Source organism: Nerophis lumbriciformis, linkage group LG05 (assembly GCF_033978685.3).
Source record: "Nerophis lumbriciformis linkage group LG05, RoL_Nlum_v2.1, whole genome shotgun sequence".
Taxonomy (NCBI): Eukaryota; Metazoa; Chordata; class Actinopteri; order Syngnathiformes; family Syngnathidae; genus Nerophis; species Nerophis lumbriciformis.
Genome location: NC_084552.2, coordinates 25551004 through 25569106, shown reverse-complemented (window position 1 = coordinate 25569106; position 18103 = coordinate 25551004). Strand labels below are relative to the sequence as shown.

At 42.5% G+C, this 18103-nt stretch overlaps 1 protein-coding gene across 2 annotated transcripts in view; it reads right to left on the bottom strand.

The window, feature by feature from the left end:
• The window catches only part of arap2 (ArfGAP with RhoGAP domain, ankyrin repeat and PH domain 2), a 321200-nt gene extending 304054 nt beyond the window's left edge, over positions 1-17146 (bottom strand). For both annotated transcript variants that reach the window (XM_061961001.1, XM_061961002.1), the window contains exons 1-6: positions 16805-17146; positions 7313-7974; positions 7110-7192; positions 2332-2408; positions 2059-2102; positions 69-386 (exon numbers count right to left, since the gene is read on the bottom strand). In XM_061961001.1, coding sequence (XP_061816985.1) covers positions 69-386; positions 2059-2102; positions 2332-2408; positions 7110-7192; positions 7313-7968 — 1178 coding nt within the window. In that variant the 5' untranslated portion in view covers positions 7969-7974; positions 16805-17146. The remainder of the gene's footprint in view (positions 1-68; positions 387-2058; positions 2103-2331; positions 2409-7109; positions 7193-7312; positions 7975-16804) is intronic.
• Positions 17147-18103: the final 957 nt, after the last annotated feature.

Here is an 18103-nt window from a genome sequence, read left to right as displayed (position 1 = left end):
GCAAAAGAATGAGGTGGAAACCGGTAAAAGACCAAGAGGACAGTTCACATAATATTTGCAGCACATACCCTTGTGGTGAAAGCTTGTCCAGCCAGCCCACTTTAAGCACTGGAGGCTTCGGAGCGCCATAAAAGCAAGCATACGGCGAAATATCAGGAAGGTGCTCCGTGTGCACAGATTGGGAGTAGAGGTCGCGGTCCACCATCATCATGGAAGCGCTGTGACAAGCGGGAGTAAGGGCCGCAGACGCCGCACCGACACTGAGGTAATCTGCAACACTTTGGTCCAAACTCTGCAAAACGCTGGAACATTCTTCCACAGTGGAGTATTCCTCTTTGAAAGGGTCTGGAGTAGCCTCGACGGGAGGGGAGTCTTTGTCCTTGGACCTTTTTGAAGACAAATAAATAATATAGATTGATTGAGACTTTTATTAGTAGGTTGCACAGTGAAGTACATATTCCGTACAATTGACCACTAAATGGTAACACCCGAATACGTTTTTCAACTTGTTTAAGTCGGGGTCCAATACCATTTGTTAATGCAACAGTGAAGCTGAATATCAAATATTAAAAACTATCCATTCATTTACTATTTATTTTATGACCTATATACTGCATTTATTTCATCCATCCATCAATTTTCTACCGCTTAGTCCCTTCGAGGTCGCGGGGGGCGCTGGAGCATATCTCAGCTACAATCGGGCGGAAGGCGGGTTACACCCTGGACAAGTCGCCACCTCATCGCAGGGCCAACACAGATAGACAGACAACATTCACATTCACACTCACATTCACACACTAGGGCCAATTTAGTGTTGCCAATCAACCTATCCCCAGGTGCATGTCTTTGGAGGTGGGAGGAAGCCGGAGTACCCGGAGGGAACCCACGCAGTCACGGGGAGAACATGCAAACTCCACACAGAAAGATCCCGAGGCCGGGATTGAACTCACGACTACTCAGGACCTTCGTATTGTGAGGCAGACGCACTAACCCCTCTTCCACCGTGCTGCCGCATTTATTTCATAATAATTTATATTTGTCACATCCTCTTTCATTTTTATTGTTTGTTCATTTACTGTTTATTTTTAGGGCCAATATACTAATTTCACAATAAATGTATATTTGTCACATCATTTTTCATTATTTATCAATTTACTATTATTTAATGACCAATATATTTATTTCATAATAAATGTATATGCATATTATTTCGTTATTATTATTTATTTATTTACTATTTACGTATTTAATGGCCAACATATTTATTTGACAATAAATGTATATTTGTCACATCATGTTTCATTATTATTTATTAATTTATGATTTTTTAATGACCAATACATTTATTTCATAATAAATGTACATGCATATTATTTTATTATCAATTAATTTACTATTTACGTATTTAATGGCCAACATATTTATTTCACATTTGTCAAATCATTTTTCATCATTATTTATTCATTTACTATTTGTTTCATGACCAATATATTCATTTCATAATGCATGTATATATCATTTTTATTATTATTATTTATTAACTTACTATTTATTTCACTATATATTTAGATTTTTCATAAACATTTTCATTATTTGATTAAATTAGTATGCGCTTTTGTATAAGTAAAAAAAAATGTTTATCTATAAGGATGATTGGGATAAATATATGAATAAAAAAATAATAAAAATACATAATGCTAAAATGGTGCTATAAATTACATAAATAAAAATGTAAAAATAATGAATACAATTATTTTAGATGCCTGTGACCCCAGTCAGCATAGGCAGTGTAGAAAATGAATGGATGGCTGTTAAGATGGTAACAGAAAAAAAAGATACATTTAAGTTAAAATTGCACGATTATGACCACAATATGAAAAAAATATAATAAGATTGATCCATAATTCAATGTCTGCTCCTGCCAATATATTGTCTCTTACCTTACTTCCAAACTGTTTCATCTCTGCTACTTTTGAGAGTCATCACCCACAAAAAAACACTTCTTCTTGTCAAACATAAAGACTCGTCATTTAAAGAGTGTGGTCCCTAGCATCATACCTCGGTTTCTTCTGCGTCTCCTTGTCCTTCTGCAGCACCTGCTCCTGTAAGGGCCACAGAGTGAGGGAGTGAGAATCTATCGTTGCACTTGGACAGCCGTTATCGTGTTGTTGCATTAAGCGGCTTTAACTTTAAGGGCGGGCTGACATTTCTATTAACCTCTCGGGCCGCCGAGAAGCAAGCGTCACTCTGTTGTGTGACAAGAGCATTAAAAATATTGAAGAAACCACAAAAAAAGGATGCTCCTCTTTGCTAAGTCAATGGAAGTCTTACCAGAATGCTGTGAGTGTTGTTGTAGAGGAAGGTCTCTCCGTAGGGAGCGATGGGCGTCAGGGTTCTCTGAAGCGGAGCTATAAAAGGACACAGAGTGCCTTGGTCATGGCGCTGAATGCGATGACAGCAAATCTCTGATCTAAATACATTTGGCAAACATTGATCCAGGTGTGCATTTAGGCTGTGATCGATGTTTGCAGGAAGCGAGGAAGGAGAAGAGACTGCAGCCAGACATTATTAGTCTGGAGACCCGCAGGCTGCCATGCGTGGGCCCCAGCCTGTCACTGTGAAAGATGACACCGGCTTCACCCGAGGCTTTACAGAGAACACACTCAAATACTAATTTTGTCGCATGACTTTATGTCTTACGTTTATAATTGTTGGTGTAAGACGGCGGTCAGCAACCCGCGGCTCTTGAGCTCTCGAGCGCTCTTTAGCACCGCCCTAGTGGCTCCCTGAAGCTTTTTAAAAAATGGAAAAAGATGGGGGACAAATATATTTGTTGATTTAATAATGTTTCTGTAGGAGGACAAACATGACACAAACCTTCCTAATTGTTATAAAGCCCACAGTTTAATATGTTTGTGTTTATGCTTCACCGATGACAGTATTTGGCCAGCACCGTTTTGTCCTACTAATTTTGGCGGTCCTTGAACTCACCGGAGTTGGTTAATGTGTACAACTTTCTCCGAAGCTGCTACAGAAAGACATGTATTATGCCGCTCTTTCTTTGTCTCATTTTGTCCACCAAACGTTTAATGCTGTGTGTGAATGCACAAAGGTGAGCTTTGTTGAGGTTATTGACATGTTGGTGGCCTAGTGGTTAGAGTGTCCGCCCTGAGATCGGTAGGTTGTGAGTTCAAACCCCGACCGAGTCATACCAAAGACTATAAAAATGGGACCCTTTGCCTCCCTGCTTGGCACTCAGCATCAAGGGTTGGAATTGGGGGTTAAATCACCAAAAATGATTCCCGGGCGCGGCCACCGCTGCTGCTCACTGCTCCCCTCACCTCACAGGGGGTGATCAAGGGTGATGGGTCAAATGCAGAGAATAATTTCGCCACACCTAGTGTGTGTGTGACAATCATTGGTACTTGAATTTAATGTTGGAGTGCTAAAAATACATACTAACATGCAATTTAGGCTAGCTGTGTGTAAATATTACCAGGGGACAGAGCCTTCTCTGTTGCGGGTCCCAAGCGCCGGAACGATCTCCCTCTCCATGTGAGACAGGCCACTTCTTTGGCTACTTTTAAGACCCTTCTTAAAACCCATTTTTATTCACTGGCTTTTAACCCAGCATGAAACTTTAAACTGTTTTAACTGTCTTAACTGCTTCTTATCCAACAATTTGTTCTTAAGGTAATTTGTATTTGCTTTTGCAATGTGTATTTTACTTCTGTTTTAAATTATATTTTTTTAGTCTGTCCTTTGCCTCTATTTCTTGGTGGTGTACAGCTCTTTGTTCTTCAACTGTGGTTGTTTTTAAAGGGCTTTATAAATAAAGTTGGTAGGGTATGGTATGGTATATTGCATCATTATGCCTCGTTTGTAGGTATATTTGAGTTCATTTAATTTCCTTTATGTCCACAGTGTATTTAATTTATATTTGCATGTCTCATGACACATTATCTGTATGTAATATTGACTGCATCTCTGATAGTGGTTTGTGTGCCATGTTTTTCCAGACCACAGCAAACGTTACCCAGCTTGCAAAGATTGTAATAAATCCATTAGAAGAAGACAGCCTGTCCTTTCCTTTAACTTGGACACACACATCTATACCTTTGGCAGTTTTAAGCCAGTAATTTCAAGGAGTTAACACTCTGAGACACTTACTTAATGTGTTGCCTTCATTATAAGTCTTTCATAAGGCTTTTAACTTTTTGCGGCTCCAGACAAATTCGTTTTTTGTATTTTGGTCCAATATGTCTCTTTCAACATGTTGGGTTGCCGACCCCTGGTGTAAGATAACTCTTCTACTCCTGAACAGCTGCACACACAGGGATATTTACAGAGTAACGGTATTTTTTGGTAATTGGGTTGGTCCAAGAGGACCGTTAAAATTCTGGGTACTCCGGATTCCTCCCACTCCAGAGACATGCACCTGGTGATAGGCTGATTGGCCACACTAAATTGGCCGTAGTGCAGAGGTCGGCAACCTTTACCAGTCAAAGAGCCACTTTGATCAGTTTCAGAAATTATAGAAAACAATGGGAGCCGCAAAAATTTTTTGAAATTTAAAATGAAATAACACTGCATACAAAGTTGTTGTTTTTTTGCTTTGTGCTATGTATAAACCAGGGGTCTCAGACACGCTGCCCACACCTTAATAAGGAATTTGAATGTTGGTGCGGCACGCGGGTTTTTTATGAATGGCGATTGTCAGCGTCATGCATGCCGAGATGGTACAGCATATAGCACCCACTACAACCAGCGTGCCTGATCAGCCACACGTTGTGTGGGCTTCCGCTTGCTCACGTAAGTGACAGCAAGGCATACTTGGTCAACAACCACACAGGTTACACTGACGGTGGCGGTATAAAAAAAACTTTAACACTCTTACTAATAATGCGCCACACTGTGAACCCACACCAAACAAGAATGACAAACACATTTCGGGAGAACATCTGCACCGTAACACAACATAAACACAACAGAACACATACCCAGAATCCCATGCAGCCCTAACTCTTCCGGGATACATTATACACCCCCGCTACCAAACCCCGCCCACATCAACCGATGCACAGAGAGGGGGGGGTTGATGTGTGAGGGAGCATGGTTGGGGTGGGGGCGGGGTTTGGTGGTAGCAGGGGTGTATAATGTAGCCCGGAAGAGTCAGGGCTGCATGGGATTCTGGGTATTTGTCCTGTTGTGTTTATGTTGTGTTACGGTGCAGATGTTCTCCCGAAATGTGTTTGTCATTCTTGTTTGGTGTGGGTTCACAGTGTGGCGCATTATTAGTAAGAGTGTTAAAGTTGTTTTATATGGTCACCGTCAGTGTAACCTGTGTGGCTGTTGACCAAGTATGCATTGCTGTCACGTATGTGTGCAAGCAGAAGATGCATGCTGTATAACAAGTGGTTGGGCTGGCACACTGTTAATACAGATTGTAGAGGGCATCAAATGTTGTACCATCATGGCACGCCCTTATTATAGATGTAAGGGTGAACATCGGTGAATATTAATCCCGGGAGTTTTCTGCGAGAGTCACTGAATTCCGGAAGTCACACGGGAAAATCGGGGGGTTCGGCAAGTAAGCTGCTGAGCCCCATCAGAGTGATCAAAGAGCCGCATGCGGCTCCGGAGCCGCGAGTTGCCGACCCCTGCCCTAGTGTGTGAATGTGAGTGCGAATGTTGTCTGTTTATCTGTGTTGGCCCTGTGATGAGGTTGCGACATGTCCAGGGTGTACACCGCCTTCCGCCCGAGTGCAGCTGGGTTAGGCTCCAGCACCCCCTGCGACACCGAAAAAGACAAGCGGTAGAAAACAGATGGATGGACGGAATTCATAGAAACTCCTTATAGTAACAGGAAGAATCTGTTAAACAAAGATTTTGACATAAAGGGTAACTGCACTTTTTGCAGGAATTTTGCCTGTCGTTCACAATCATGTAAGACAAGAACACGTTTTTCTTTTTTTGAGCATTCTAACTCGTAAACTGTGCGCATTCACGGCCTCGCATACAGCCAAAAATGATAGAAGTCTTTGAAAGTGCAAACTTTTCTCACTCTAAAGAAGGGAGCCAAAATAAGGAGGCAGAAGAGCCACATGTGGCTCCAGAGCCGTGGGTTGCAGACCCATGCTCTAATAGGAGTTGGCTTTGGTGCAACTCCTGAAAATGCAAATCCTGATATACTGTAGTTCTATAGACAGGGGCGGAGCAGCAAATTGTGGGCTCCCATACACCAGACTCCTAAAAGGGCCCCTCATCGCAACGTCGCTGTCCCATACACACACACTTGGTATGTTTACATGCGCTAAAAATAAATTATGTCATAGATTTGGTTGGGACCAGCTTCTTAGAACACATGTGAAAACCTTAATTAAGTTTTTGACTTCTAAAGACGGGGTTAACATATACACAACAGATCGAGATAAACCCCTTAAATCACTTGGTTTTGTTGAAGAAAAAAAAAAGTTTGTTTTTTTTTTTTTTTTTTTTTTTTTTTTTTTTTTTACAAAGAAAGTGCCAACAAAAAGAATAAAAAGTGTCTAGAATATCTTTTTTTTTTTTAAATCATATAACCCCCGACGCCCCTGCTTATGGGAACTATCCGACTGAATCCATCCGACTTCAAAGAAGCTTTTGCGTTCTTGCCGAGTTCCCAAACACAGCGAGCGTGTCGGCTCCTTCTTTACCTTCGTCTCAGCCTGTTTTGCATCCATGGCTTCCTTCCTTCTCTCTCGAGCTGTCTGCTTGCATTCAGAGAAGAAAACAGACCACAAAAGTTTCTCGGTAAAACTCAGAAGAGTGGGAGAGGTGCATCATCGGGGCTTATAACGACATGTAATTGGAGTGGTCTGCGTCTCCACTTGTACTGTACTCCTGTTTCTCAGCTCCTCAAAGCCGCCTGACGGGAGGTCTCACTCGTTGCGGATACGGGAGACGATATTCCCTGAGACACACGCTGCCGTTTCCCACGACTACCACCGAACCCGTGGAAGCGACACCCCCCCTCCCCCGCCGCTCTTTCATGCGGGCAAACAGAGGCGCCGGATGAAAAATTCATGGTACATATGAAGCGGGAGGCAGCAGCAAAAGACGGCGTGTACCTTTCTGTGCACCGTTTGCACCGCAGGGACCCGCGCAGACGGCTGGGTGTTCGGGCCCGCTTGTTTGCACTGCCTCTGCAAGCCTGAGAGAGGAAGAGCAGCCGGTAAACACAAAAAAACACCCTCGGTATAGAAACTTTTCAACGTGCACAACCAAAGGCCGCTTTTCAATTCCGTTCCATTGATTCACTGTCAAACTTTACCCGTGTCGTTGCGGGATTTGCGGCACAGGTCGGTGCCTCAGCCGGTAGGAGCGAGTCTGCCTGGGACCTTTGGGAAACTCGGACAAATTATAGATGGCGTTGTCCACCATGGGGCACTGAGAGGGCCCCTCACTCGGGGCTGACGGGGGGAGGTCTTCTGGAGACGTGTCCAAGTTGGGTGGGAGTTCAGACTCTGTGCTGCTCGTGGAGGATGAAGAGGAGGAAGCAGGGATGAATTGACGTTCCAGCAAGGATGTTAGGATGTTCTTAGGGTCACGCGGGGCCGGTAGAGGCAGGTGCGCGAGGGTCTCAGCTCCCAAGCCGGCTCTCGGGGGCAACGTCTGGCTCCCCTCCGAGTCCTCGCTTTCTTTGGGGCGGTAGTGCTGACAGGTCCCGCCTCTTTTGTTGTCCTTGAGGAAGACATTCCTCGGGTACAGCGGCGGCTTCCCGACACCCAACGCTTCCAAACTGCGCAGGATCCGCCGGCGATGCCCCGTTGGGAGCACTTGGAGCTCCCGCAGGCGCTCGTCCGTGAGGTCCTCGAAATCGCACAGGGACCGGTAGCCGCCTCGCTGGAAGTGGGGCGCGTACTGCTGGAGGCGCAGGGTGAAAAGCCACCGCTCCACCTCCTGGCTCGGCTCTGGAGCTTCCAGCATGATGATCTGGTTGCGGGTGCACAGCACAAGACAAAAAAGCCATTTAAAAACATACTTTTGCAGGGTAACACTTTAGTATGGGGAACATGCAAATTAGTAACATATCGGCTCTTAATTAGTCATTAAGTACATATTACCATATTTTTCGGAGTATAAGTCGCACCGGAGTATAAGTCGCACCTGCCGAAAATGCATAATAAAAAAGGAAAAAAACATAAGTCGCACTATGAAAAAAACTGCGACTTATAGTCCAAAAAATACGGTAATGCCTTATTCTGCATGGCCTTATTATATTACCAGTAAGCCATTAACTAAGAGTCTTCCCTCAATAACCTCAGAATTATTGCTTATTAGTAACCCTAACCCCCCTAACCCTTATATGTTCCCCTAGTGTCAAAATAACTCTAAATTAAGTCTTTGTTACTTAGAATATGTTCCCCATACTAACCTTTTGCAGCACTGCTCGATAAAGCAGGAAGCAGAAGGAGCTCTGAGGCAATACGTTTGAATACGCTTTGAATTACTGGACATCAAGGACGTGTGTGCTTTCATAGCATCCCTTTCCAAAATAAAAAGAAAAGTCGGTTTGTTTGCACACACGCACACACACACACACACACACACACACACACACACACACACACACACACAGGAAGACACATCATCAACATAGCTGTGCCCACTTCTTCTCTTTTGGCCTGCAAACTTACAGCAACACAGGAGACGTTACTTCTGCTTTCGTGACGTGCAAGCGGCGTCCACAGCGACCACTTGCAGAGCATGCTAGTGCACGCACAGAACCTCCCGAAAACGCCAGCGTTATCTATATCAACCTTGTAAAAGGGACAATACGAGGACATTTGATATGCCGTAGTGCAGTGTTTTTCAACCTTTTTTGAGCCGAGGCACTTTTTTTTTTAATAAAGAAAATACGGAGGCACACCACCAGCAGAACACATTAAAAAAATGAAACTCCACCAGGTTGTCGTGCTTTATTTTGAGTTTGTTGTTGTTTTAAATGGGTTATACTTGTATAGCGCTTTTCTACCTTCAAGGTGCTCAAAGCGCTTTGACACTATTTCCACACACATTCACACACTGATGGCGGGAGCTGCCATGCAAGGTGCTAACCAGCACCCATCAGGAGCAAGGGGTGAAGTGTTTTGCCCAAGGACACAACGGACGTGACTAGGATGGTAGAAGGTGGGGATTGAACCCCAGTAACCAGCAACCCTCCGATTGCTGGCACGGCCACTCTACCAACTTCGCCACGCCGTCCCTTTTCCTGTGTGTAGTGTTTTAGTTCCTGTCTTGAGCTGTTATTTTGGTGGCCCTTCCTGTTTTGTTTGTTTCCTGTCCTGTTTTTGTTTGTCACAAACTTCAGCTTCTCCAGAACCCCTTCAAATCCAGCACATCAACCCTGTTCTGCAGCAACTCCACTGGCTAGCCATCAAACATCGCATCCACTTTAAAATAATTCTCCTCACTTTCAAAGCCATCCATAACCTCTCTCCATCATATCTCTCTGACCTGCTCCATGTCGCCACACCCTCACGTTCCCTAAGATCCTCTTCATCCATCCATCTCACTGTCCCTTTATGTAAACTGTCCACCATTGGTGCCCGAGCTTTCAGCCGCTCTGCCCCACATCTTTGGAACTCTTTACCACCAGACCTTCGCAACTTAGATTCAATATCCCTCTTCAAATCAAAACTCAAAACACACCTATTCCTGACTGCTTATTCATTGTAATCATCTTTTCTTTTCTCTTTGTTGTTGTTGTTGTTTTTTTTATCCAATTTGATTTTATTGTTGTGATTTTGTACGATGTCCTTGAGTGCCCAGAAAGGCACCTTATAAATATAATGTATTATTATTATTATTATTATTATTATTATTATTGTTGGTGCTTTCCTGTAGCAGCTTCACGCCTTCTTTTGTGTGCTATTGCCTGACCTGCTTTCTATTGGCAAACAAGACTATTTCAGTTGTGCGGACGCTTTCCTTCTTTGTGGGGACAGTTTTGATAGTCATGTCACGTACGGATGTACTCTGTGGATGCCGTCTCTGCTCCACACGCTGTAAGTCTTTGCTGTCGTCCAGCATTCTGATTTTGTTTACTTTGTAGCCAGTTCGGTTTTATTTTCGTTTTGCATAGCCATCCCTATGCTTTATTGCCTTTTCCTTTCCGTTTTGTTCATTTTTGGTTTAAGTGGAGGAGTTCAAGTACCTAGGAGTCTTGTTCACGAGTGAGGGAAGAGTGGATCGTGAGATCGACAGGCGGATCGGTGCGACGCCTTCAGTAATGCGGACGCTAGAGATGCGCGGTTTGCAGACACAACCGCGGAGTCCGCGGATAATCCGCGGGTCGGGCGGGTGACATGACGAAAAAAATAGATTTTAAATAGATCGGGCGGATGGCGGTTGAACCAATTCGGAAATATGTAGACATAGTTAAATGTTGTTACCCACATACGAAAAACGAGCAGCACACTTTGAAACAGGCAATTATTCATCAGGCACTGCAGCACACCACAACACAACACAACAGAAAAAAAAACGTGGTACACGACAAACTAAAAAAGGGAATACTAAAGACCAGGGGAAAAAAGACCAGCTATTTGCCTTGGCCAATAAGTTGCAGGTAATTTATTATTATTATTTATTTAATTTATTTTTGTTTAAATAGGGATGACATACATATGTTATTGTATAATTTAAGTTTGTGCGCGTGATTGACAGCCTAAGGCTTATGAGGCACATTTTTTTTATTTTTTTTTATTTCAACTTAAAAACGTATGAGCCTATGCCTATGCCTACAACATAGGCTATGTGTTTATCTTTATTTTCCTGCCTGTCGTTGACAATGGAGATTGTCTGATATTTTGTCATGGCTGCAGATCAATCAATAAAGGTTCATCTTTGTCGCAAAATTGTTCACTGCTTCACTGTGCACCCCGCCCTCGTCCCTATTTGAGCATTATAACGTTAACAAGTTAATATTCATTGAAATAAATTCAGAACATTTTTTTTACCTAACGAAAATATAGGCCTAGTCTTTCTAAAACATTTTTTTAACTTCTTAACAGCATCGTTCTGCTTGCTGCAACTGCGCACACAAAGTGTGAGGAACGCACTCCTGATCTGAGGGCATTGGCAACAATAGTCAACACTTTCTTAATAGGAAATGACAATAATACTATAATAATATTATCACGCATTAATATCTCTTAGCCACTAATGCGTGGCCAAGAGATATTAATGCGTGGCACGCATTGAAAGTCTCTGCTCCATTGGATCAGTCTCCGCTGCATTGGATCAGTCTCCTTTCTTTAACAGGCAAAAGCTTTCTAACCTCACTAATGCCTTGCATCGTCTATATTAGATATATAACAACGGGCGGTTGGCGGGTGTGGATTTGATAAAATGTTAGTTCGGGTGTATGGCGGGTGGATGACGACTTTTTTGGATGCGGTTGCGGATGAAATAATTGCCTATTCGCGCATCTCTAGCGGACGCTGTATCGATTCGTTGTGGTGAAGAAGGAGCTGAGCCGGAAGGCAAAGCTCGATCTACGTTCCCATCCTCACCTATGGTCATGAGCTTTGGGTTATGACCGAAAGGACAAGATCACGGGTACAAGCGGCCGAAATGAGTTTCCTCCGCCGGGTGGCGGGGCTCTCCCTTAGAGATAGGGTGAGAAGCTCTGTCATCCGGGAGGAGCTCAGAGTAAAGCCGCTGCTCCTCCACATCGAGAGGAGCCAGATGAGGTGATTTGGGCATCTGCTCAGGATGCCAACCCGAACGCCTCCCTAGGGAGGTGTTTAGGGCACGTCCGACTGGCAGGAGGCCACGGGGAAGACCCAGGACACGTTGGGAAGACTATGTCTCCCGGCTGGCCTGGGAACGCCTCGGGATCCCCCGGGAGGAGCTGGACGAAGTGGCTGCGGAGAGGGAAGTGTGGGCTTCTCTGCTTAGGCTGCTGCCCCCGCGACCTGACCTCGGATAAGCGGAAGATAATGGATGGATGGATGGGTGTTACATATCTTTTTACCTGCACGAAGTCTCCCGCTGTGCTCTACATACTGTGATCACGACAAACCATCCTCGATGGGTTCCGACTTCTACAAAGCAATGAACTACCTGCTGCCACCTACTGATATGGAAATGTACATGGTTACCCTGCCGACACTAGACAACGGCACATTATAATTTTTGATTTGCAAATAATATTTTTTGGAGCAATTAGGTGAAGATGCATAATCTCCCACGACACACTAGTGTGCCGGGGCACAGTGGTTGAAAAACACTGCAGTGGTGAGAGAGTGCACAGCTTGCAACAACAGTACAGATTTACCAAGCAGAATTGGTCACTCTTATGGTCTGAATAGTTGGCAGCGCAAGATAGCGGTGTTGCTGCATGAGTGCTGCCAGCGCTGGGTGCGCCGCACCACATGAATTCCAAACTGTTGGCTTTCCAGCATCAGCAACCTTGCCGAGGAAGTTGAAGTAGTGGGACAAGTACAGTCGTTCCTCACCCACATTGTGCTTCATAGATTACTACTACAGTAGTATCGGCCACTATGTAAGACCACTGATTGGCTCAGCCGCAGACAGCGTCATTAGATTGGATTGAACGAGTGTAAAGGTGACTTTGTGGGTGTTATTACATGGCTCTAATACAGGGGTGTCAAACTAATTTTAGCTCGGGGGCCACATGGAGAAAAATCTACTCCCAAGTGGTAAAATCACGGCACGATAACTTAAAAATAAAGACAACTTCAGATTGTTTTCTTTGTTTAAAAATACAACAATCCCATTCTGAAATTGTACAAATCATAATGTTGTTGGGGTTGTTTTTTTTACAATTACATGTTGTGGTTAATAGTATTCTATCTTTATTTATCCTTATTTATACTTTCTGAATAAATTATGTGATAATGTTCATCAGTCAACTCATTGGTGTTCACTTTCAATCTATCAAGATAAAAAAAAGCTATATCAAAATCAAATAAATGGATGTTATTTATGTGGTTTGATCATTTTCCTAACATCATGTGGTTTATTTTGTACATTTGTAGCATCAGCTACGGAGATACAAATAATTGCTATTGCAACATCCGTGGACACAATTAGAATAGCTGTTTCTTTCATTCAAAAATTTCACGTTAATTTTTATACTTCGCTAACTCATAAAAAAACCTGCTCTAATAATACCAAAACCTGTGTTTAAAAGGTCATGAACAGGTTTTTTTATGCTCCAGCTATGACAATATGCGGTTTATAATTAATAATTGTAGGAATTAATTTACCACAATCAGGCCGAGAGCCAAATAACAGCGACAAATGAGGGATTGCCGCACCTCTCCTGTTATGTGCAGCTATGGTGAACTCCATGCCAAAAATTAAGGCGGATTATTTAAATATTGTTCATGTGTTTGATTACATATTTCCCTTAATGCAGTGTTTTTTAACCACTGTGCCGCGGCACACTGGTGTGCCGTGAGATACAGTTTGGTGTGCCGTGGGAAATTATCAAAATTTCACCTATTTGGGTTAAAAAAAAATTTTGCACACCAGTAATTATAGTCTGCAAATGATGTGTTGTTGTTGAGTGTCGGTGCTGTCTAGAGCTCGGCAGAGTAACCGTGTAATACTCTTCCATATCAGTAGGTGGCAGCAGGTAGCTAATTGCTTTGTAGATGTCGGAAACAGCTGGAGGCAAATCAAATCAAATCAAATCAACTTTATTTATATTGTGCAGATAAAAAGATGTCTGATGCTTAAACCAAAAATAAACAAAAGGTGAGTGCCCCTAAGAAAAGGCATTGAAGCTCAGGGAAGGCTGTGCAGAACGAAACTAAAACCTAACTGGCTACAAAGTAAACAAAAACGGAATGCTGGACGACAGCAAAGACTTACAGCGTGTGGAGCAGACGGCTTCCACAAAGTACATCCGATTAGACATGACAATCAACAATGTCCCCGCAAAGAAGGATAGTGATAACTTAAATAGCCTTAATTGCTAAAACAAAACAGGTGCGGGGAATAGCGCTCAAGGAAGACATGAAACTTCTACAGGAAAATACCAACAAAACCGGAAAAGCCGCCAAAATAGGAGCGCAAGACAAGAACTAAAACACTACACACAGGAAAACAGCAAAAACCTCAAAATAAGTCCCAGCGTGATATGACAGGTCGTGACAGTACACCTACTTTGAGACAAGAGCTATATTGATGCATGTTTGATTATGGTTTAAAGTCATATCCAACAATTGCGACAACAACTTTTTATTGTCTACTGAATTACATTTTTTAATGATTTCTGCTTGTGATGTGGCTCTGGACTTTTTCAATTAAAAAAATGCGCCTTGGCTCAAAAAAGGTTGAAAAACACTGGTCTAGACCTCGGCAGAGTAACCATGTTATACCATACCATATCAGTAGGCGGAAGCCGGTAGCTAATTGCTTTGTAGATGTCGCGAACATGGTTTGTTGTGATCACAACATGCAGACGACAGAGGGCGGCAGTGTGCAGGTAAAAAGGTATCTAAATAAACCATAAATAAACAAAAGGTGAGTGCCCCTAAGAAAAAGCATTGAAGCTCAGGGAAGGCTGTGCAGAACGAAACTAAAACCTAACTGGCTACAAAGTAAACAAAAACGGAATACTGGACGACAGCAAAGACTTACAGCGTGTGGAGCAAACAGCGTCCACAAAGTACATCCGATTAGACATGACAATCAACAATGTCCCCGCAGAGAAGGATAGCGATAACTTACAAACCCCGTTTCCGTATGAGTTGGGAAATTGTGTTAGATGTAAATATAAACGGAATATAATGATTTGCAAATCCTTTTCAACCCATATTCAGTTGAATGCACTACAAAGACAAGATATTTGATGTTCAAACTCATAAACTTTAAAAAAAAATTTGCAAATAACAATTAACTTAGAATTACATGGCTGCAACACGTGCCAAAGTAGTTGGGAAAGGGCATGTTCACCACTGTGTTACATGGCCTTTCCTTTTAACAACACTCAGTAAACGTTTGGGAACTGAGGAGACACATTTTTTAAGCTTCTCAGGTGGAATTCTTTCCCATTCTTGCTTGATGTACAGCTTAAGTTGTTCAACAGTCCGGGGGTCTCCGTTGTGGTATTTTAGGCTTCATAATGCGCCATACATTTTCAGTGGGAGACAGGTCTGGACTACAGGCAGGCCAGTCTAGTACCCGCACTCTTTTACTATGAAGCCATGTTGATGTAACACGTGGCTTGGCATTGTCTTGCTGAAATAAGCAGGGGCGTCCATGGTAACGTTGCTTGGATGGCAACATATGTTGCTCCAAAACCTGTATGTACCTTTCAGCATTAATGGCGCCTTCACAGATGTGTAAGTTACCCATGTCTTGGGCACTAATACACCCCCATACCATCACAGATGCTGGCTTTTACACTTTGCGCCTATAACAATCCGGATGGTTCTTTTCCTCTTTGGTCCGGAGGACACGACGTCCACAGTTTCCAAAAAACAATTTCAAATGTGGACTCGTCAGACCACAGAACACTTTTCCACTTTGTATCAGTCCATCTTAGATGAGCTCAGGCCCAGCGAAGCCGACGGCGTTTCTGGGTGTTGTTGATAAACTGTTTTCGCCTAGCATAGGAGAGATGTAACTTGCACTTACAGATGTAACGACCAACTGTAGTTACTGACAGTGGGTTTCTGAAGTGTTCCTGAGCCCACGTGGTGATATCCTTTACACACTGATGTCGCTTGTTGATGCAGTCCAGCCTGAGGGATCAATGGTCACAGGCTTAGCTGTTTACGTGCAGTGATTTCTCCAGATTCTCTGAACCCTTTGATGATATTACGGACTGTAGATGGTGAAATCCCTAAATTCCTTGCAATAGCTGGTTGAGAAAGATTTTTCTTAAACTGTTCAACAATTTGCTCACGCATTTGTTGACAAAGTGGTGACCCTCGCCCCATCCTTGTTTGTGAATGACTGAGCATTTCATGGAATCTACTTTTATACCCAATCATGGCACCCAGCTGTTCCCAATTTGCCTGTTCACCTGTGGGATGTTCCAAATAAGTGTTTGATGAGCATTCCTCAACTTTATCAGTATTTATTGTCACCTTTCCCAACTTCTTTGTCACGTGTTGCTGGCATCAAATTCTAAAGTTAATGATTATTTGCAAAAAAAAAAAAAAGTTTATCAGTTTGAACATCTAATATGTTGTCTTTGTAGCATATTCAACTGAATATGGGTTGAAAATGATTTGCAAATCATTGTATTCCGTTTATATTTACATCTAACACATTTTCCCAACTCATATGGAAACGGGGTTTGTAAATAGCCTTGATTGCTAAAACAAAACAGGTGCGGGGAATCGCGCTCAAGGAAGGCATGAAACTTCTAATACCAACAAAACAGGAAAAGCCACCAAAATAGGAGCTCAAGACAAGAACTAAAACACTTACACACAGGAAGACACCAAAAAAAACTCCAAATAAGTCACGGCGTGATGTGACAGCTCTTTGAGACAAGAGCTATAGTCATGCATGGTTGGTTAAGGTTTGAATTCTTATCCAACAATTGCGAGAACAACTTTTTATTGTCAATATCAGCTGCCGAGTTTAATTTTGTAATGTTTTCTGCTGGTGGTGTGCCTCCACATTTTTTGTGCCTTGGCTCAAAAAAGGTTGAAAACCACTGATCTACCACACACTGAGCCGCCGACCAAAGTCGATTCTTCCCGGTTGACACTTGATTTGCCACACACACACACACACACAAAACCACGACATCGTCCTGCACACGCACCTGGACAGACAAGAGGGGACGGCCGCAGGCGTCATCCGCACACTTGAGCGTAGTTTTTGCACCGGGTTTCCGTCATTTTTGTTGTCCGCCCCCCACCCGTGGACATTAAAAAAAAAAAAAAAACTCCAGCAGGTTGTCAACGGCGCTTGACAGTTTCCTGTGTGTGCGTCAAAAATGACGCGCTACAGCCGTTTAGACGAATAAAGTCACAAAGTGTGGATACACCAGCCGAAGACGAGACGTGTTAAAAAGGACGAGGCCGTTCCGAGTGTGCGCCGAGACGCCAGCTTCCTGGTTCCGAGCCCAAGGTGAGGCCGACGTGACGTGTCCCGGCTTGATATCCCCCGCAGGAACATTTCATTTAACACCGTCTGGAATGCGAAGCTGGCTCTGATAAACGCACTTTATCTGCTGCTAACAACTACTTCCAAACGATTTGTAAACAACAACCAATTGCATTTTAACTGCAGTGCTAATTAAAGTGGACTTTTATTGTTAAAAAAAAAAAAATCAGGTATGTATTTTTTAAATTAGTGTTTATTTCTTTATAAAATGACGAGGGTACAAATCATTTGTAGTTAAATATATTTAAGTTTTAGGACAACTTCTAATAGCAGTCAAACAGTTATTATAGGTATAACAATTTACAATTGAAAATACGTGTTGCACTGCGTGAGGTTGGACACTTGAGGGTGCTAGAGTGCAATAAGGACAAAGTCGAACTCATCACCGTCCACTTTAAACTGAATCCAAATCAAATATAATCGCCACATATTATTACGCAATTTCCCTACATTCGGTTATGATCATACTTGCCAACCTTGAGACCTCCAATTTCGGGAGGGGTGGGGTGGGGCGTGGTTGGGGGCGTGGTTAAGAGGGGAGGAGTATATTGACAGCTAGAATTCACCAAGTCAAGTATTTCATACATATATATATATATATATATATATATATATATATACACATATAAATATATATATACACATATAAATATATATATACACAAATATATATATATATATATATATATATATATATATATATATATATATCCTGAAAATATGCAAACAAAACTGTTTAGATAATTGATACTTCAAACTTGCATAAATAAATATTAAGGAATATAACATAACTTGGCTTCTGAGAGCTTCAAAATGTAATGAATAAAATGCTAAAGTTGTTGATAAACAAGCAATTATTTTAATAATTAAATATGGTCATTTTTAATGAATTATTATGATCATTTAAAATTAATTATTTCAAATATGTTTATTTTAATGTATAATTCTATGGCTG